The sequence below is a fragment of the Labrus bergylta genome, chromosome 23, assembly GCF_963930695.1.
Source record: "Labrus bergylta chromosome 23, fLabBer1.1, whole genome shotgun sequence".
Lineage (NCBI taxonomy): Eukaryota > Metazoa > Chordata > Actinopteri > Labriformes > Labridae > Labrus > Labrus bergylta.
The window spans coordinates 11,371,311-11,394,262 of NC_089217.1; the positions used below are offsets into that span (position 1 = coordinate 11,371,311).

The 22,952-nt window shown below is 40.0% G+C and overlaps 1 protein-coding gene across 1 annotated transcript in view; it reads left to right on the plus strand.

Annotated features, from left to right (window-relative positions):
* pdzrn4 (PDZ domain containing ring finger 4) overlaps positions 1-11,072 on the plus strand; it is a 36,395-nt gene extending 25,323 nt beyond the window's left edge. Inside the window, exons 4-9 of the mRNA XM_020650393.3 lie at positions 1,698-1,796; positions 3,856-3,918; positions 5,989-6,090; positions 6,319-6,435; positions 7,190-8,242; positions 8,322-11,072. Coding sequence (XP_020506049.2) covers positions 1,698-1,796; positions 3,856-3,918; positions 5,989-6,090; positions 6,319-6,435; positions 7,190-8,242; positions 8,322-8,894 — 2,007 coding nt within the window. The 3' untranslated portion in view covers positions 8,895-11,072. The remainder of the gene's footprint in view (positions 1-1,697; positions 1,797-3,855; positions 3,919-5,988; positions 6,091-6,318; positions 6,436-7,189; positions 8,243-8,321) is intronic.
* Positions 11,073-22,952: the final 11,880 nt, after the last annotated feature.

A 22,952-nucleotide genomic window follows, 5' to 3' on the forward strand; every position in this document is an offset into this window, starting at 1 on the left:
ACAGATGTTTAATGTGGCTCTAAAATATATGTCTTCATTCCTCATTTACCTTGGCAGCATGTGGCCAATGTGATCTCTCCTGCTAAAAATATGGAAACCACATAGAGGAAATTAAGAAGATAAATTCTATGAATTTTCATCAAACATTATAACCCACATTAAATTAGTTTCAATGTCATATATTTGCCATAATTTACACTCCACTGTGGCACATATTTGGATCCAATGATCCCTAGTCGAGCCTTTCTGCACCCACTGATCTAAACATCTGGATCCATTGCTTGTTGCTTCATCATGACAAATAAATCCTATAATCCATTAAAGCAAAACATATTCATTGTACACTTATATTAAGATAATAGAGCCATTTGAGCCAACCACCAGGGTTTGTAACAATCCAGAGCTGTATTCAACTGCTGAGGTGTATGAGTAGTCAAAACCAGTGCAGGGTGATATAATATTATAAACTCCTAATATTCCCCAACCTTTGAAGGTCAGGGTTGTCTGCACAGGGGGTTAAATGCCACAGAAATTAATTACTTCCCCTGTCAATCTTTGCTATCGGGGTTTCCCATGACAGCAAAAAAAAGGGGGGTTGGGGTTTGAGTCTTGTAGCCCCGCTCTGATCTCCCTTTTTACCCCCCCCCCCCCCCCATTTTCCTCCTTTTACAACTCTACTGCACTGAAATGAATTTGGGAGCAAGGGGTTAATAAAGATTACCCCCGGAGTTATCTTTATGTGATTACCTTTATACACAGCAGAGATCAAATGGAGCCAGTCGCGAGTCGGGGCTAAATTTAGAGACGGAGTTCCTTTGGGAGGGAACAAGCCAGTAAAATACCATCCATGTAGACATGAAAGAGCTGACCTGTTTATTGCCACATGCTGGTTCTGGTTTGATACCTACAGGTTTTTTTCCCCATTGATGTACAGAACACATGTTGGGTCTAAGTCTGTGTTTTTTGTTTTTTATATACCTGGTTTAATTGTGCAGTACTTTGTGCTGTGTTGCCGTATATTGTGCCTACCCTTAATTTTCAATGTCATTCCCACTGCTAAGCTAAGCCTAAAGTTGTGGCAGCTTGTGAGTCAGCATAGGCTTACAAGTAGACCAAGAGCCCAAGGAACAGAGGGGGAGACATTAAACACCTTTTCCCTGAAAATCTCCAATGCTGCAGTAACATAATGGATTGATGTTGTCTTGTAAACGTTCATAAGTGATGTCCCCCTTAATTTCGGGCCAGCAGATATACCCTCTTTAATTCTTTCATTGGTTACATTTGGGTGATGAGACTGAAAGGTATTGTCAAGGTTAGAATTGATGCACTATGTAGCCGTCCTCACAAGTTCATTATCATTCTGTGTATGTTTTAGGTTGTTATTGTCAGTAGAATATTAACATGGATCATCTTTGCCTAAAGCAAAACTTACTACTTATGACCACAGAGCAACAAAACGCTCCCAGAGTTATTAGAAATTATAATGTAGTGCATAAAAATCAAGTTGAACCTCATCTCCCATGGGCCCTGTCATTTCTGCTGCTCTGTAAAGCAGCTGAATAGACTACATGTTTGAAAGGATGCTCTATGGTTTAGAAATCCATCAAATCCACTGGGAAAAACCTGTAGTGTCATAACAGGTGCACCATGAGGCAAGGTGTGATTTGGAATATTTTATGTGTTTGTGTGTGCAACAGGAAGTGGAGCTGTGCAGGAAGAACAGCCAGGAGAAGCTTGGCTTGACGCTGTGCTACAGAACTGACGATGAGGAGGACACTGGCATCTATGTCAGCCAGGTAAGGACAGATATCCCGTTAATTTGTCCCAATTATGTCTTTTTTTTTTTTTTTTTTAAATGTAATACATATTATTTCATTTACTACACTGACATTTAAAGTGGAGAATTATGTCACCCCAAGTTGTTCAAAATAATCGAATACGATAAAAGCTGTCAGATTGGATGAATTCTTGAAAACCTCTTTTTTTTTTTTACTATGGTGGTCTTATTATGGCTCTGGCCTGTGCAGGCATGACATAAAGTCTCAGGGACACACTACATGTACAGTATGTCCAAAGTCAAAATTTAAGGTACTACTTAAAAAGGAAATGAGCTGCATTAAAATGCAGAAAGAGCTACTGGCATTCTGCTGCAACAGCCCAAATAGTTTATTTTAACCTAAGTACTGCATCTGACAAGGCAAAATGGCAATAGTTTAGGATTGTGGGTTTGCACTAGGGGTGGCCAATCAGGTTTAAAGGGGGGCCCGTAAAAAAACAACAACTGCCAACCTTCTAGACACACCCCTGCTTACCATATTAGACCTTTTTGATTTCCTGCCAAACAATTATCTTACCTAAAATGTATTCACTGTACTATAAATGAAAATGACGTGTGCTGGAAAAGCGCTGGAGTATAAGCCTTGATGAGAGCTGATATGGAAGCATCTTTCATGTTTCTTTGATTGAACTCAGGCACCCATGATCAGTTTCCTTCCTAGCAGGAAGAAATGTATGAAACCCCATTTGAATACCCATCTTTACATCGTTGCACAGAGAGCAAGACGAACTGAATTAGAGAAGAAGGAGAGAGAAATGTTTGCCAGTCAAATATCAACTCCAAATGAGCCACGCATGGCCAAAGAGGAAGTCAGGTTTGAAATGCGATTCCCGTATTCTGTCATTCTCATTTCTCCTCCTTTCACATGTTTTTAATTGAAGGTTTTAATTAGCTCTGAGCGACACCCTTCACTCCCCCCACACTGAATGTTAAATGACACATTATCCCATTTCCTGTACCCCATCTGAATACCAAACATACTACACAAAGAGAAGACATATTACATTACATGTGTTTGCAGCTTTGAAAGAATTACACTTCCTTTTGCAAAATTGTTAATAAGACAAATTTAAACAAATTATTTTTGCTTCTGAGACAAACCTGAGTGACGGATGGAATTATGGGAGCTTTAAGCACTACAAACTGAGTGAATTAGACATGAATAAAAGTTAAGCGCAGGTGCAGTTTCAATCCCATTATAATGAAGGAAAAGTGTGAGTAAGCTGTTCTGAGGATTAGACAGCTGCTATAATAATGTACATGTTACAGATGTGCAGTGGATTTAGTTCCAATTACAATTTTTAAAATGACTCGACAGGTATTAATGTGGTTTCCACTTGTTCTTCCACCATGAATGTTTACTCTACATGTTAATACAAAACCACAAACAACATTAGCACCTGCTGAACTTCACCAGAAGATGAAAGCCGTCTCCAACCGGTGGAACGCGTCTATTTTCATACGTTTGATAAAAGGATAAAAATGCTAATTTCCCCCTCATTAAAATGTATGGATGCATAGTACTTTCAGGCAGGAATTATTTTTCTCCACTTTTTGTTTTCCACATGTAGCTCTCCTTCTCTTGATCTCCAATGCGAGAACAACAAAGAATGAAATGATGATTGAGGGGCTCGTAGCGTTGTTGAATATCCACTGGGATACATTTTGAAAAATAGAATCATATCTGTGCTGTAAATGTTCACCATTCAAATTGTTGTTCCACTGTCTGCTATTTTGTATGATTTTAAGGACTTAGTTGTTATCCCCAGCCAGTGTCTGTCACCTGCTTTTAAACCGGGTAAAAATGTTATCCTCTGAAACCACCAATATCATATGGAAAAAAAACAGGGTTGTCAGCACAAACATAAGCATCTTGTCCTAATGATAAAAGCCTTTTATGACAGCAGAGATCAGAGAGAAGTGTTCAGAGTGGCACATCAGTTGGGTTTCTTTTCGGGAATACAGAGATACACAATGACCGGCTGTGAGAATTGACTTCCTTATTGCTTTTCTTACAGGTGGAGCCAAACAGCATAGCAGCAAGAGATGGACGCATTAAAGAAGGAGATCGTATTCTACAGGTGCGTATTTTCATCTCAGTGTCCAAGTTATAGGAACACACATGGCTTCAAACTTGGTAAAACTCTTTGCATGTGTTACCTCTCAGTGTTTTCCTGTTTCCTTTTTTTTTTCTCTGTGTTGAACAATAAGCCAAGCATGAACCCCTAAATGACGCTCGCTATAGCAGTCTTTTAAGAGGATACCCAAGCTCCTGCTTTCCCCAGTCTGGCTGAGCTTATGTATATTTAATCACCTCGTTTAACCAGGGAAATTAAAGTCCTTAGTAGCTGCTACATCAGACACTATATCATCTCTAGTCTTCTCTGTCTCGATCTTGCTCTGTCTCATAATGCGATCTCTGCCCTGGGGTCTGATGCTACAATCATGTGCTCCTTAGATTGGTCCCAGTTTCCCCAGTTGGAAGTAGCTCCAGTAGCTTTATGTTGTAATATCAAGACAACATTTACACTTCGAATAAAATATAAATGATATTTTATTGCTTTCTTTCTTTCTAGATCCTTGCTTTTGTTGTACTCTCTGGTGGACGTTGCTTTGGATAAAAATGCTAAATATTTTCTTATTTTCTTTATGCCTTTTAAAAAAAGACCTCATTCAGCCTGTATACTTCTGTGTGTTCATATTCATGTCAGTTTTTAATTTAAGAATATACAATATACACTCTTATGACAGTGTATAGGTTTATATGGGCATATTGTCTACATTTAGTTAATACCTTTCCAGGCCTGACCTCAACTGCCCTGTTGATTAGTTAATTGATCATACGTTTCACCTCTGACTGCTTTTTTCTGATTGGCTGCTTCTGTCAGGGGGGTTAGGCCTATTTAATCCTCCAGAGCCACACAGTCTGTAAGCTGTGCTGATTACTAACAGACATGTTTGCAACTGAAGAGTCCCTCTGTCCTTTGTTACCTTGCAGGCATGATTGAGAAATTGTTTTACAGAGATGTGTGTTGTTTGTGAGGGAGGGACATGTGAACAGAAAACACATTTTCCCCTAAACCGTTTTGCCCTACCCCTTGGTTTTCCAGGTCTAACCCACCTAAAAAGCCTTTTTTTTTTAATATAATCTTCAAGACCAGAAAATTAGTAACAGTAGGATAAATTGGGAGAAGCTTTTGAAAAATAGAGAGAGGTTAGAACTCTGAAAGGTTTTAAGACTGAAGCAGAGCTGGATAAACACTGAAGCTTCAGAGTCCGAGACTTAGCAACCTGCATGCACATCGACTCAAGGAAGGAGAGGGCAGGGGGAGGCAGCGCTCTCCAGTGTTCTGAATTTGGACAGCAGTACCAATTTTAAACGCTACATGTCAGAGTGACATTTTGGTTACTTATTAAAAACATGTATGCAAGAAAATAATTTGGTGTCCTCTATGTGTATCCTCCTAGAAGGCTACATATCTACTTGCTTCCAGTCTGAACCAATGTACCAACATTACCTCCTCTCCATATTCATTGTTTATACTACATCTCTCTTGAGTACCCCCATCCTCTTATCGAGTGTTTCTGTGTCCCAGTTGTGTGAGTGATTGTGGGTAGCAGGGCCGGCTGTACTCCTGGCCCTATTATCTTCTCCTGACAGGCCCATTACTCTCGTGAGGAAAAGATGAACGCCACCTGTCAAAGAACAGTTAATTGTGTGTCTGGATGTGTGGTGAGAGCAGACTCTAGTGAGGTCGGACTACGCACACCAAATTGACTCTCCTTACCTATAGCGTGTACACTACCCATTCCTTTCAACGTCATCGTGAGAAGTTTAAAGACCTAACTGGCAGAGAGGCGTAAAGACAGGAGGTAGAGGAGACATGCAGAGAAAGTGAAGTGTTGAAAAGAGACAAATGGAGGACGATAAATGGATGGAAAGAGTACAAGAAAAAAAAAGTGTCAATGTATGATTACTCAAGGTGTGTCTTGTAGGAATGGAAACGATGGTTAGACGTATTATGCTCTTCCTTTTCTTTCATGTCACTTTAATTTAAGATTATGAAGGTTATATTACAGATTGTTCTGTCAGACTTTCTACAAGTCCATTCCTCTTAACATGACCGTCTCTACCTGTCTTATATGTACAGATAAATGGCTGTGAAGTTCAAGACAGAGAGAAAGCCGTTGCCTTGCTGTCAAGTGAAGAAGTAAGGAGCATCATACTTCTGGTGACAAGACCAGAAATTCAGGTAAACACTCACACACATACACAGCCTCGTTGCCCTATCCTGACAACCTATGTCATGTCAAATAACAACAGCTGCCTGCTGAGTACCTTTTCCTTTCCTTCAAACTGTCAGCTAGATTGGCTGGTGTTTTCTACACACACACACACACACACACACACACACATTCACACAGGCACACACGTACAATACAAAGAGGGATTGATTTCTGACAAGAAGTTGTGATTTCAGCTGGAGGAGGAGGTATGGCTGGATGACGAGCAGCAGCAGCTTGTAGAGGAGCTGAAGATGGAGATCCTAGAGGAGAGAAGGAAGCAGAAGGAGCACAACTTTCACAGGGGAGATGAGGTGAGAGTCTAATCTAGGAAACACTTGTCAAAACAAGAGATAGAAATTGTGAATAAAGAGTCAGATGGTTGACAGGAGGGAAGAGGAGACCTAAAGAGGTTGGTTACCATCTTTCCAATCCCAACAATCAATATCCTGATGATTTTTGAACAAAAGCCTGAATTTAATGTCAACATTTTAACAACTCTTGGTCTCATTAATAACTAAGAATTATTCCCATGTGATAGGCAAAAAAAAAACCTGGTAGCAGACATTCTGCGGCTTTGACTAGCATTAAGCTCTCCGCTAGCACTGCACCATTGTTTGTTACATTCACATTATTTTTTACCTGTAACTAGTTGATGCTTTTTTGGAGGAGTGGGGGATTATCAATTATTGTATCTGAACAGTGCATTGCCTACCATACTTGTCAACAGTGATACTGCATTTTGGACAGTTTCTGAGGCAGATACCTATACTTGTATCATTATTTCATCAACGAAGAATGGCCAATCGAAACACCTGGTTATATGTCAGACGTTTTATACCCATCAGTCACCGGCCTCATTCCTGCAAAACTCTTTGTATTAGGAACAAATGTCACTTTATATCAATTGTCAGGTGCGGAATCATCCAATAGGGTTACAATATAACATGCTACTTGGCTGATACTTGTTCCTTCTGTAACGTACTGTGTGTCAAACTCTCCTCTCCTTGGAAGCTTTGCAGGTAAATGACATTAAATTTTTTTTTTAATCTTTCTTCATCAAATCAGATTGAAGAAGAGACGACAGACACAGCAACCTATTCCTCAAACAATCAAGACAAAGACAGTGGCTTTGGACGCAGTACAGACAGTCCAGAGCACCAACCACTTCTAGCTAGAATTCACAGGAGGACCCCAGCACACTGCCTTAGGGAACGATGGCGGGCAGAGCATCCACACACAAGACGAGGGACTGTAGTGCCGCCGGACGCTCAGGGTCCAAGGAACCCGTCAAAAGGCCATGAAGGGGTAATCAGTATTCGCAATGGCGGAGGAGGAATTCTAGGGTTAGAGAATCGCTTCGAGCAACTCCTTGAGCTCAAATGTCAAATCCGTAATGGAGGAGAGTGTGGGGTGTACTCCATCCGACACAGTATAGAGTGTAGTCTCACTGAGCAAGCGGGAGGGGATGCAGATGATGTGGATGATGAAGATGGAGGTACAGGAGTGGAGCAGGAGTTGAGGATGCTAAATGAAGAACTGCGTAGCATTGAGCTTGAGTGCCAGAGCATCATGCAGGCACATCAGCTCCGCCAGACCCACCAGGTGGATCCATCACAGTCTCCTTCCTCACCAGGAAGGAGCCCAAAAGATGGACACAAGCGACACGGCAGGTTGGCCGACATCCACGAATACCCAGAGAGATTGGACAGTGATAAGATTAGAGAGAAGGATAGCTCCAGTGCCTACAACACTGCGGAAAGTGCACGGTCGACACCACTTGGTATGGAGAGATCTCCTGATCATTCTCTACAGAGACACATCAGCATTACCAACCAGAAAAACCTCAGACTGGCTTCTTCCACACCGTCCAGCCCCATTCCTATCCCAAAGCCTCAAGGTACACCTAAGGCTGTCAGACCGGCAGACCCAGGGCCTGTGATCTCAAGTAGCCCAGACCAGAGCAACCCTTCCCGATCCGAGTCAGACCCTGCCCTGCCAGCAGATGATGAGAGATGTGAGAAGAGAGGTAGAGCAAGAGATTCCAGGAGGGGGCTTCCCTATGGTTCTACGTACCAGACAACCCCCTATCCTGGCCAGGGAGGATCCAGGCAACTTCAGGTAGGTGTAATTTAGAAGAGATGTGTGAACCATAAGAGTGAAAGAAAATGTCATTCTAACAATGTTCTCCATTTTGCAGAGCTACGTCCAGCTGCTACAACAGCACTCATCCCTGGAGTATTCCCAGAGCCAGGTGAGTCTGCTAAGCCTCTGCAGAGATCCAGTGCACCGAGGAGGGCGCCCTGGGGAACCCCGTCTGGAATGGAAAGTCAAAGTACGTGCTGACGGCACACGCTACGTGGCCCGAAGGCCTGCTCGTGACCGCATCCTGAGGGAACGGGCGCTAAGGATCCGGGAGGAGAGGAGCGGAGGCATGACTACAGATGACGATGCAATGAGTGAGATGAAGATGGGCCGATACTGGAGCAAAGAGGAGAGGAAACAACATCTGGCAAGGGCCAGGGAGCAAAGGAAGAGGAGGGAGTTCATGCAAAAGAGCCGTCTAGAGTGTCTAAAGGAGGGGCCGGCCAGTGGAGCTGAAGGCAGGAAGGAGATTAATATCTTGGAGCTCAGTCACAAGAAGATGATGAAGAAACGAAACAAGAAGATCCTTGACAACTGGATGACCATCCAGGAGCTAATGAGCCATGGTGCGAGAGTCCCAGAGGGCTCCAAAGTACATAACGCCTTCCTCTCCGTTACAACTGTGTAGCAGACACATAAAAGTACTGCAGACTTTAAAGTATTAAACACTTCAACATCAGGTAGCTTGCATTGAAGGAACTACTGTATTATATACAAAAAAGTATCAGGACATCAGTAGCATTCCTGAGTTCACTTTGTAACTTTCACTTTAAGAATGTTTCCTAAGGTCTTTGATGCTGTCCTTCCAAGACCTTATCCATTCGACATGACTTTACACGGTTTTTACACCTGCTTTCAGATAATGCACTAGCAGATGAACAGATGATTTTGGTAGCATTTTGTTTGAGCTGATTCATAAAAAAAAGGTGAAGTACTGACACCATGCTGCTGTGTAGCACCCTTACCAGCGTCAACAGGAACCCTTTGTATACCATGTATTGTGTCTCTTTATTCTCCACTCTTTTGTTTCATTGCATATGAAGAGACTTCACTTGCCTCGTTCAAGGTGGCATTTTTTATAATAAGGGAAAATACAATATTTTTCACACTTTGTACACTAAGTGACTTTTTTGTAAGGGAAGTTTTACACTGAATGTCAATGTACTGTCAACCTATTTACTGCAATTTCTTATTTGTGTTTGTATCACTAAGGTCGGAGTTGACAATATTTGATTGTATTTTAGCGTTTTTATACCAGACCAATGAGGAACTTTAGGAAATTCACTTAAGACAACGACCCTTTCAAGACACATGCATTGAAATGTCCCTTCAGTTAGAGTCTCAGTTGAAAGCACTGGAAATATTCTTATTCTATATCTCAAAAGCTGATGTTATTCATGAGCTCGGAGGGCTTTTTTTGAAACAGTTTTACCTCAACTTACAATCTCTGACAAACTTCAATAGAACCTGGTTAAGTTGAACTCTGAATCAAGTTGACCCATATTACAAACCATGAATGTGTGAATTATGTCTAAAATGTTATATAGATTCATATTTATATTGTTTTATTGTCATTTCTATTTATCGTAAATTTGATTTTTTTTTATCTGTTTATTTTTTTCTGTCTGATAAATGTATCACATAAAGTGGCTAACTTTGAAAGGCCAAGACAAGGAGCTGTCAAACAAATGTATCATAGTGCAGCCTTTTAACTCTAACCTGCTGCTTTTCACTGTAAAGTTCATTGAAGAGGCCTTGAGTTCAGTATTTGTTGAAGGTGGTATTTGTAATAAAACATCAATAATAATAAAAAAAAACTACTGAGAAAGATTTCACTTTAAGTAACTCATTGCCCTCCTAAAATTCCTCTTTGGTGTTTCTGAAGTTGGACCATCAGATATCAATATAATGGAATAATCTGATGATAAATCCAAACCACTCTTCTAGTGCCACAGTGAGGTTTATACCTGAGGCTTTTGAGTTAAATGTCTCAACAACTATTGGATGAATTTGCATGAAGTTTGCAACCAAGACAGAGTCTCTTTTTTTTTTTTCAAAACTTTAGTTTACCCAAATATCTGCAAAACTTCTTATTCCCATCTGCCGCAGGTCTACATATGGTAAATGCTAATTACAACATGAACATGGCTGTGACCCTATGGTTACCTTTTTTTGTACTGGAAATGCAAGAATTTTCTGTTGAAAATCCATCCAGACTACAGAAAGAAATTCTGTTATCTTCCCCTCTGCTTCATGTCAAATACATAGCGCTCCAAAGTTTTTTTGAGATTCAATTTTTCATGCATCTCAGTCAACAGTGAAAGATGTCTCTATTTTATCCAGCATGCATTATGCATGCTGGAGCCAGCTGTTTACATGTTTTGGATTTGAGAAGGCACAACAGCAAACACTTGCATCCCCCTGCTCAAAAATAAAAAATGTACTCTTTTTGAAGAAAATATCTTGTTTCCTGCAGAGAACAGCACATTTGATCCTCTGCCACACACAAGCACAAAGACCAGAGGATGAGAGGAGGAAGTCTGGCTGTTGATCTGAGATACAAACTGCAAGAAAATCCTTAAAAGTGCTGCCAACTTACTGAGCAATCCCCTAAACTCTAAAAACACCCAGTCTATTTGTCAGTGATTATATAGCGAATGGTTGCTAATTGAACACATGGGAGAAATATAGGAATGGCAATGATTGCTGCACCTGGAAAAGATCTACACCTGTCAACTTGCTGTACAAAAACCAAGCTTCCATATTCACACTGAAAGGAAGTCATAAAGCGGTTGGATGTTATATAGCTCGATAGCACACTGTAATTTAGCCTGTCACTACAGCCTACACTATTCATGTATTCACACTGGGATGACTGACTGACAATCTGTGTGTGTGTGTGTGTGTGTGTGTGTGTGTGCGCGCATGTGGAGGGCGTTGCATGTCCATTTAGCGATAGGAGGCATCAAAGCTAAACTACACTTCCCATTTCAAAGCATTAAGGAGCTCCTGGTGAAGTCGACTCATCCCCCTGTCAATCTTGCTGGGTCTGTCCACAGGCCATCAAACTGAAGAATTAATGAGAGGCATCAGACTGGCATCCCCATCGCCAACGCTATTATGCATAATGTGAAATCAGGTAACAGCGCTGCTCCCACTACCTGCAATCCATCTCCATGTGTAATATCCAACCGGTGGAATCTCTGTGAAAGAAATGGCACAGGAACTGAGGAATAATCCCCCACACGTAATAGAATCATAAATGATGAATAAAAAATGTGCAAGGCAAAGATAATTGAATGTATATTCAATGCATATTGATCTGTTACAGTCATTTCTTTTGGTATAGCTTTCATTTAAATTGGCTTGGATTTCCATAAATGTTATGAAGCAATATGGCATGACCAAAATGTGTAGCTTAATGCAAAGATATTGGGGCTTATGATGCAAGCAAAATTAGAAAACAATACACAATATAAAAGAGAATGAATCTGTAAGAATATGGAATGTTAAATAGCAGCTTATAACTATAAAGCTAACACAAAACCAGCTAAAAAATATACATGGATTTACGTTTCTATCTGAGAAAATGATGCATTGACTGTATTTACATAAAGTAGTGGTCTCTGCAAAGCAAATCCAGTAATTCTTATTCTTATTCTGCTTCAACCACAAAATCAGTCAAGATTTTTAAAGGGGCAGTTTGGCATTTTGGATTATTTGGTGTCTAGCTAAGGGCTTTTTAACAAGAACCGTTAAATGCAACAATCCATAACATGTACAGCTGCATTCAGAAGATTAACAAAGCATAAAAAAAGTCTAAATGATTACCTGTTAGCATAGCTCTGTCTAAAGGAAACATGATTTACCAGCACAGCAGCAATTCTAAAATGAATTCATTAATGCTAAGTCATTGTTTGGGTGCAAATAAAACTGACGTATAAGGGTCATTTTGGGGCTTTATGTCACAATCAATTTCGCAATCTCCCTATCAGCACAAGAACAAATAAGCAGACATCTCCAAAATGTCTAAAAGCTATATTTTTTAAATCGATTTGACAGAAAAACTCAACACGTATTTGAACAAACCAATCCAACATGAGAAATGATAGAGTGAAAAAACTATACTACCATTGTGGACTGAAGGGGCTCAGGCACCTTCATTTTGTTACCAAAAATCAAAGTGTACACTGCAACTGTAACTCAATAGTGACACCTGGGGGATTTTGTTCACTCAGTAACGAGTGTTAGTATAAACGTAGGTCGATGTTCATGGGAAACTTTACCTCTGGAAAAATCCTTAATTCTAGAGCTACATATATTCACAGCAGGAAGTTCCAGTAAACCTAAATAGGCAGAGGCGCTGCTTGTCAACAGGCAAAGCGGGCAACAACTGTCAAATTCTGCAATGACAGTAGGAAACCTCCCTAAGGGGGCCCCAATCTAACAGCACTCAGTCTTGTTTCCTTTTAAGCGTTGCATGCATTATTGCTGTAAAAACCAAAGTTTGTCAATGAAAGTCAACTAGGAGAGAAAGGAGAAAAAAAAGAGGAAGAGGAGTAAACGTCGGGACTCTGGCAGACATATTAGAATAGTGATAAACGCCGGTTGGAGGGGCCTCCAATTATTTTTGCCTAGGGCCCAGACAGACTCTAGAATCGTCACTGTAAATAGGGACATGTCAAATCTATAAATCCTTCAGCCATGCTTCTCATCTAGATCTGTCTCATTCAAATTCCAACAGCTGAGCAGCCTCATATTGCAGCATAGCACAGATAAAAAAAATGCGTGGTATCCGGGCTCTCTTTAATCTAACGATGCCTTTGAAGCAGCGGGGAATGACTAGAACAAAGTCAGGTGTGCTATACTATTGATGACATGAAGAGTAGTTGTGACATTTTGTGCGTTCGTGAGTGTGTGTCCTTAAGCTTGATTATACAGCGTGTCATTATAAAAAAACATCTTAGATCCACAGCTGCTCGATGAAAAGATGCACAAACACAGTGGCACTAGACTTTCTTTTGCTTATTTGATGAAGCATTTTATTGTTAAGTAAAGTTGATTGTAAAGAAACGCTTGGTAGCTTAACATGCTAACATCTGAACTAAGATAAAATAAACACAGTTTGAATATATTTCTAACCATTACAATCAATTTTCTTTGAAAGCCTACACAAAGTTGTCATCTAGTCCTGCTTCAGGTGATTTAAAGACACACACATATATGGGTGGGATATTGCATTGGTACATCCTCTTTCAGTTCAACAGAGTGAATGTAGCCTAAAGGTTAGCTTAGCGTCCTTCTGTGATAAAAATCTGCTCATTTAAATCTGTACACCTTGTGGGAAAGCCTCAGCGCAGAATGAGTAATGGTCCCTCCTACCTCAGCAGCTTCCAGTCAGGCGCCCGTGAGCTGTGCAATTAACCCCCAATTGCTCCAGTAAAGCTGGTAACTGGTAAACAACATGAGGCTGTGGTTATACTGGGTTGCTCCAGGGTATAGACGCGTCTCCCTTTATTAAAAAAAAACAGACCTGCTTAGCAAAATGACGAGAAAACCATCCTACAAAACTCTGACACGCTCGGTGTCTTGTGCACAAATGAACAACCTGCAGATGCAGATTTGATCAATCAGTGTTGTTTGTCGTGCCAACAACAGCCAAGCCTGCCATATATGATAATGTGGCAGACAATCAAGAGTTGTGTCTTATTACCAAATAAATGACTGATTAGGGTGTGGTAATGACTGACAATTTTCCATTCATTAAACCTCTATTCATGGCCTCAATTACGTGCTAATGGCTCATTCAGACTTCTAATTAACTAAATGGATGTTTGACACTGTCTTTTTCTAACACCCGTTAACTTACTGCACTCCAGTGGAACTTTAGTCAGTCTCAGACTCAGGAACTTCACTTCTATCTGTTTTTTATTTTCATGCTTGAAGAACAGCAAAAACAGTTATTCATGGCAATGCTGCTTTATGACATTTCTGAATTTTTGCTTCTTTTTACCACATCAAAAACTTTTGATGATGAAGACTTTTCTGCTCCTCATAATCCATGTCCTTAAAGGTGCAATATGTAACTCTGACAGGTAGCATTTAAGAAATGCAGTCCACATTCAAAACAATGTAGAGAGCTGTCTCCCCCCCCCCCCCCACACCCCACTCCTCCCTACTGTCCATGTGCACGCAGCTTGCTCCTGTATGAAGCTTCAGTGTTTAGCCAGCTCTGCATCGGTCTTGAAACCTTTCCTGCGTTCTAATGTCTCGCAATTTTTCCAAAGCATCTCCAATATTTATTCAAGTTTCACCACATTACTGGTCGTGAAAGCTTATCAGAAAAATGCCGAGGCTTTTTCGGTTGGATAGAATCAGTTATATCTGAACCAGTTCGCTTGCCTGCTTCGATCGCTGCAACACCTGTTGGTTTGCCGTTTGACTGACAAGCAGGAGGGCATCCAAAACGGCCAAGTGGGGGTGCCTTATAGCTGCCTACTTCTCTGGTCAAAACAAAATAAAACCATTCTGCGCTGCAATCAAAACTTCCAGTACGGTACCCGTTTATTGGCGTTTCCACCGCCAAAAGTTGGGAATTGTACCAAAATAAGGGATCCGTACCGTCCTACATTTTTGGTACTTGGGGTGCCAAGGGTACCGATACGACCCTAAAGGTTCCATTGTTTGTGTGGTCCCGTTTTTCTTGACCGTTTAACTTAATTAATAGCGGGCTACACTGTGTTGGGCTGCTACGATGTCACACTATTACATAGCTGACGCGGCTATCTCCATCTAGCTTACACTCCGCTAACCAAATAAGGGAACTGTTGGCTATGGAAACGCAAGCTAGTTCAGGGTTAACCTTACAGAACTGTACCAAACTGTACTGAAACCAAACCGGACTGCTTGGTGGAAACATGGCTATAGTGACTGCTACGCTGGTGACAGAGAAGCCAGCACTTCAAGACAGCATGTGTCCTTAATGTCTGATGATAAAGTAAAGTCATTTTATGATTTAATTCAGTAGAAATCTTACATAGTGGAGCTAAAATCAGAAGTAAAATCAGAAAACATTTTGGATCTATGATGTGACAGGTGATATTGATCTTTCTTTTGGTCCTTAGACCATACAGTCTTCGCTAATTATTTGTAAAACAACCCTAACCCAATAGCACCCTCAACCCTTACACATCTGAACAGCTGTTGCTTATTTTTCTTGCCCTCCCCCTTACACAGACAATGCAAGGTGTGAAGCGATATAAAATATTCAGAGGACCAAGCAGAGTTTAACACTTGAGATGATTGGAACAGAATACATACAGAAGAGGTGGGGTGTCAGGGAACAAAAAAAGGCTGCAAGTCGTTCCTGTGTGGTGATGGTAAGGGGGAGACGAAGGGGTTGTATATGAGGCAGAGCAGCTAACAGATTTTCTATGATCTTTCTATGGAAAAAGGCACAAGAAGGTAATCGTTTTTGATGCAGACAGCAAGCATGTGATCTCCTTTTGAATAATCTATTTTCACCTGAATGATCCAGTGTGATAAACTTCTAAAAATCTGAATCAAACAATTGAAAAGCAGCTGCTTTACCTGCATTAGTTCATTCATATTTTTTTCAAATATTCCAAGAAGTGAAAACAAATAAATGCCACTTCCAATAACGACTTTCATGTTATGCGTGTTAACCTTTTTTGAAAGCATCCTATTTCAAAAGAGCAACTTAAAGCGATCATCACACTTCTTTTCTGGTAGTATTTTTCTGTCTCGTGTGACAATAGGGTTTTGGTTGCAGCTGGTTTCATAATCCAGCCTGTTCTGACACCTGGTTTATCCACGGAGACAAACATATTCTGTTTCAGTCTCTCCTGTGGGGTGAAGGCTTTGATTAGCCCGTGATGTGCTCAACTATTGATCTGGCTGACTGCTCCTTATCCTGCTCGGTTATTACTGGTTTACTGCAGGCGTCCTGGTGGGCTCAGTGGTTTCAAGTGTTGTGCAGGGAACACCATCTCTGCTCCGCTCAGGGGGGAATCAAAGCCCCCTGGAGCAGAGGGGGGGGAATAATTCTACAACCTAGTTTTCTGCGAAATGTTCCATTAAAAGGCTACCATCTCTCTTTTGCAGCAATACAGATAGAACAATTTCAAGTGTTGCAATAATATCAAGAATTCTGTTTATTTTATTAAACAAAGACTACCAGAAAGTACCAAATAAAAATATTTGCCATTGACTGGTGGACTCTGGCAAAAGCAATGATATATTTTAGAGTTTCTTTGCCTTATATGGGATTGAATATAATAAAACTATCAACTAATGTCAAAGAACCTGTGAGAGGGAATCAGATCTTCATCCTGCAGCTGAAAGAAGTGCAAGCAAAGCCTCTTGTATTCACTTGAAACCTCTAAGAATGGATCTATTTAATCAAATAAATGTGAAAATCAGATATATATGTGGTACATTTGACCTTTTCTAAAATAACCAATGTTTTATTATAATACAACTCTGAATGATGATGATTTTGGTTACTCAGCGAAGTTATTACTTTATGTCTATAGTTCAGGGTTTCCCAAATGTTTCATCCTGCGACGCTCCAAATAACGATGCGAGAGAGACAGGGGACCCCCTTCTGACCCTGGAAGTGAAATAATTGAATGTTGTGCACAGCAGCACACACTAATAAGCCTATCCAAACACTGACATTAGAACAACACTAAAGAATACAGCGGCCTTAAAATAATGATATTATTTCAGTGTGTCTGTGTGCATTTTTATTAACAAAGAACACAACAGACACCTACATTGTTACACTTTCATTTCAGCACAAATCTCACTTTAAGTATGATTTCACAATAATGAGTAAAACATGCAATGTTCAAATTTGTATTTGTTTTTGGAAGGCAACCCCACTTTGGGCAGCACTTGATGATACTAATATGTATTGTTTGATTATATGCTGACTAACTGGTGCAGATTCATCTCATTTGTATTTTTCAAGACACCATTTTCTTTGCTTTATAATGAAATTTGATACATTTTGGATCCCAACAAAAGCAGGAAAAAGCAGATTTTTAAATGATGTACCTGGCATTGTGACACTGGGTTTTGGAAATGTAAGTGGTGTTTCTAACTGTGTTCTACTTCAATAGAAGAGATAACTTGTTTTTAAATTGGTATCCTCCCTCTGCTGTCCTCCCTTCATACTGACAGCCTAAAATGTTAGAAGAATCACACAAAGCAGAGGCTTTCTTGGTGAGGTGACCTTTTGGTTTTGTCACCAAAATCCGGCTACACTGAAAGAGATAAGGTTGCAGCCTTTGAGGTTAGCATAAAACAACTGATGTAGTTCACCTTGCAAGAGAAGAAACAGCCTTCCTGAAGTGTCTACGTGAAATGTTTTTTTTTCTTTGACAAAGGTCATATGTGCCTGGACTTTGAACTCCTGGATCAAAGTCTGTACGCTCAGATGGAGGACAGAAACAACCAGGGTCTTACAATGTCAGAGTTGCGTCAGATTCAACATCAATTGGCCACAGCCCTTTCCTCTTAACATCCATGTGAATTGTGCATCCAGACCTCAAACAAGACAATATCATGGTTAGCAACCACAAGAAGCGGGCAGTGAAAGTGAAAAACGATTTAGGACGTCTTGGCGTAAAGCGTCTGCTTTCAGTCTGGTGTCTCTGTGCAAAACATCTGGTATGAAGTACCAAAAGTCATGCTGTGATTCTGTTCAATAAGGTCTTCACTGCGTGGTCACTGGGCCTGGGCACCTTCCCTATTCTGGATTGATGGAAAGAGTGAGTGCTGAGCTTCATTTTTGAACAAGAAGGTCCATATTGGCTCATTTTTGTTGGACTGTACAAATAGAGCAGTCCAGTACTTCTACAAACAGTAGACCAATAAGAAGTATCAAGACCCCTGAAGAGTTTTACTTATGTGATGGGATTTCATGTGGAATACATAAATTATGAGGAAGAAGAAGCTCTGGCTCAAATATCACAAAAGCTTTAAAACAATCACAATGTTTGGACCAGAGGTCTTCTTCATGTGATCATTTTTACTTCTTCAGTCTGCTGTTTATGAACTGCCCTGCACCTACATGATGCGCATATAACTACCTCCTTTTTTCTAAATATATGAGATATGTCATGTTTATGAAGCTGGGGATGAACAGTTGACTGCAGAGGTTCTCTACTTTCAGCCTGCCACATAATCACAAGTAGTATTACAATATGGTAGAATTGAAAGATGCTTGTGAATTGTTTGAAGTTATATCTTTTCAAAAGTTATTAGTGTTATCGATCAAAGGCTATAGAAAATAAAAAATTGTAGTAAATGTCATTGCTGTTTTATTTTTCACTAAAATCGTATTTGTGTGTTGCCCTTGTATTCCACAATCCAAAGTGCCAAGTCAGAGACTGAAATGACCACAACCAGACCAAACCACACAAAGATACCACCAATAATATTTTTTGATTCTAAAAATGCTGAAAATCAAAATGAATTGCTTCTTTCAGACCACAAGTAAATGATACACTGTAGCAGCGTTTGCCATCAGCTGGACTGTTGTTAAATCCAGATCCAAAGACCGGAAACCAGCTTTCTGCAAAATAACCACCGACTGGCATGTATACATACTACTATTGATCAGGTATGCCGTATGCAGTTTTCAGTACATACTGAATACATCTCTGGTTGATGTTAGTATGCAGTAGGCAGTTTCAAAAACAACCTCTGTGTTCCTTTCCTTTTGTGCTAGTTTTTCTTCTACCTCTGTGTCAGCTTTCAAGAAATGATTACCTCCTGTTCTTGGTAGCCTTAATGATCTAGTAATTTTTGCATTATGCTAAGTCTTTTTCCGGCCAATTTTTGGAATAGGCCAATGTCAGCCTGTGAGTTTGGTTTTCTGTGTAACAACCTTGATCCTCAGACTTTGATTTGGCTTCCTGTCTCCTGAGTTGTGCATTTAGATTCAGAATTTGTGGTTCAACGTGACAGTGACTTTAACCGGTCAGAATTCAAATTCGGCCATTATTTCAGTTTATGACCAGATGCCTGCAAAACTACAGCCATTCTAATTCGCCTCAGCTCAACTGTGTATTAAGTGGTCATCAAAAAGAGTTATCATGTAGAGATGGCGGTGAAGTTTTTATGGTGTGTGATAATTTTAGCATTGTTGTTGTGAGCATGTTAGCATGCTATAGTTTAGCTCCAAGGACTTCTGTAACCAAGTGTAGCCATTAGCCTAGCTCTGGATCATCTTTTTCATTTGTGCTTTGTTTAGGGGTTTTATACATTTTTATCAAGACAGCTGGTTGGATTGAACATTTCTTTCTGTAATGGGGTAAACAAAATGTATAAAATGACACAGTTGTTATAAAGAGAAGAAACAGCGTTTGGGTGGGCATAAAGGATCATTTGCAAAATAAATGAGTCAATAAAAGGAACAAGAGGCTTTCCACTTAAAGGAAAAAGTAAATAAATGGCTCACTGTAAAGGCAGAAGAAGATTCAGGTTGTGCACTTAGTTTGATCTTTTTCGTAAAATCTATTGACAATATAGATCCTGAAGTGTTTTCCCTAAGTTACTTCATCCTCGGTAAACAGCTCCCTGAATGGCCTCCTCGGAAATTGGAGCCCTAACTAAGTGTCATTAGGCCTGATGAAAGCAAATTGATTTCAGTGGCAAGAAGATTTCCAGAGGAACAAGTGTCTCCAACAAGACTCTCTTAAACACGCCTTTCTTTCCTTTGTGAGTAAAAGTGCACAGATGGTGCGCCCTTCCTCGACAGTCCCTGTGAAGCTGTGATAAAATGAGGGAAGGAAATGAGGCAAAAATCAGGTTCTTCTCTGAGTAATTGATCAGGACTCTATGAGAGGCTGCACTGTGATGTTGTAGTTAAGTCGCTAGGGCCTGTGGGCCAATCACTGTGAAAGAAATGAAGAGAATAGTTTATGGGGGAGCTGTGGCTCAATTAATGGAGTCGCTTGTCTCTCACCCAGAAGGTTGGGGGTTTGATCCTCACCTCCTGCAGCCACATGTACAATGTCTCCTTGGGCAAGACAATTAACCCCTGCATACACTTTGTTGGCAGCGTCCAGGAAAAAAAAATCCATTTACAATTTAATGATGCAGCATGTAAGCCTTGTAGATAAACCAAAATCCAAAACAATTAAATATGTGCTGCTATTCAGTTTGTAGTTTATTCAAACAAATGAGATAAAAATATTTTATTCTTATAGGCCTTCATACACCAACTTACTTGATATACACAATCTGGAATAATGAAAATACTTCCAATTTATTTTTAAAAGTTTTTAAACTGTGCACACACATCAAACAATCAACAGGATATCAGACAAGATCAAACGATCTGTAGAACAAGAGTCTACAGCTGACATCGGCATGCAATCATCTTCACAATGTCTATGTTAACACACTAGTGTTATGAAGGTTATAATACATTAGCATGCTATCAGTTAGGGTTACGCTTAACTACATAGCACATCTAAACTCGTTTTTTTTTACATTTTGAACTGATGATGAAAATAAGGAGATCATAAATGCTTGTCTTACTCATCTACAGAGGCCATGAATGTCTGGGCAGTCGTTTATGGCAAAATTCTTGGTATTTAATTATTTGTTTTCACAAGTTTTTTGCAAGCATGAAAGCTCTCTTAATGGGTGGGCAGCTGTTATTAACAAGTTGAGTACAAAGATGTTGTGTTGTGATCAAAGATTTTTGCGTGAATTGTTTTAGATACAATGCAGGTCTATGCAAAAACTTTGAAAAATCTGAATCCAGGCAATAAATTCAACCTTAGGTTCATCCCTTCAATCGTTAATTTAAGTTAATAAAGTTTTCTGCAAGTTTTGAGTCTCCAGGCAGTTCAAAATGTGAAACACTCCAGGAAAAGTTCTGTAGATGCTCTGAGTAAGATATCTGAATAAAATATGTGATAAGGTTGTTCTAGTGGTGGTTAAGTGTATGTGACTCACATGCTCAGAAAGGTTAAAAACTGGATTTAATTTTTCACACCTTTGGCATTTTGCAGGGAAAAGAAAAGCGAGCGTTCTGAAGGTTGAAATCAATAAAAGATTCATCTGAGTGCGAAAAGAAAAAGCAAGAAAAACAGAAAATACAAGAAACACCGAGGAATATCAATAAAAACAGCTTTAGACTAAAGCTGCTTATTTGACAGCTGGACAGAGAAGTGTATGCTGGGAGATCGATAATGAACTGTTTCACACAGCAGAGCTCTGTAAATATCAACGGAACAGTCAGTCAATAAGAACAAACTCGTTATGATCAACGTGTTGCATTTCGTCTCTCTCGCAGTCCTAACAAACCTACATTTGTTTCACCGACTGATCGATTGAGTTGCTATCATGAGAGCATTTGTCATGTAAGGAGCAATAGTCTCATTAGTAATTGCTGCATGACAAAGTGAGGCTGAGTGGGGGGGAAAAGACCGATGTGATGGTTTCTGCAGCTGCACAAAGGCTGCAGAAATGTCTGTATGTAAGGCACTGAGTAGAAGAACTAGGTTTCAAATTACTGTAAATGGCCAAAGCACTTGAGCTTGTAGCACTTTTCTAGTCATCTGACTACTCAAAGTCCTTTGACACCACAGGTCAATATACCCATTCACACACTGATGGCAGAGGCTGCTGTGTAAAGTGACCATCAGTATTAACTGATCACATTCAAACACTTTCATACTGATGAAGCAGTGGGAGCAACTTGGGGTGAAGTGTCATGCCCAAGGACACATTGGACATGTGGCTGCAGGTGCAGGGGATCGAACCCCCAACCGTCCGGTTGAGAGATGACCGACTCTACCAACTGAGCTAAGATGATGTCCTCTTCAATGAAACAGAATCACAGTAATATATGAACTCTGCAAGTGTAAATGTGGATAAAAGAGCACTATTTAACAATGTGTTTATTCTGCTGGAATAAACACAATATAACATCCATTGTAACGACGGACGTTTTTTTAAACAGCAACAACGATTGATTGTAATTACTGACGTTGCTTCCTCCTCTCTAGATCCTTTCTCGTGTTGTTCTTACTCTCTGATGTTTGTCGCTTTGGACAAAAGCGTCTGCTAAATGAATTCTAGAACTATATCATTTTTTTATACTAATGATAAAGCCACACATAAAGAAGGCTGTCATAAAAAGTGAAGCTCTGTCTTCTTGTAAAAACAAGATGCTCACTAACCTTGCATACAATTAAAGACTTTTCTACTGAACATTGTTAGAAACATTTGGGATCATGTAAACGTATGGACTGTGACGGCCCTCCCGCCAGCAGGGCCTGCTACTGTGTTTTGCCCTTCTGTCTGTGTGTTTGTGTCACACCATCACCTCAGCTCCTGAACTGCAACATGTTTTGTTGTATTCTGGTAATAAACTGTTCAGTTCAAACCGTACATTTCAGTGATTTTGTCAGGCTTTAAGAGCCGGGTGGTGACAGGATAAACAAAATATTAAACTACAAAATACTAAAACAAATCTCTCTCTAGAGTCTATTTTAGACTTTTTTTTATATGGAAAAGAAACATTATACATTTTTAAGAGCACCAATAAATCAGCAAGTGAATGCTGATGTTGCTGTGATGCAACATCAAAACAGAAAATTAAGATTTACATTTTTATACATCAGATTAAGGTCAATTT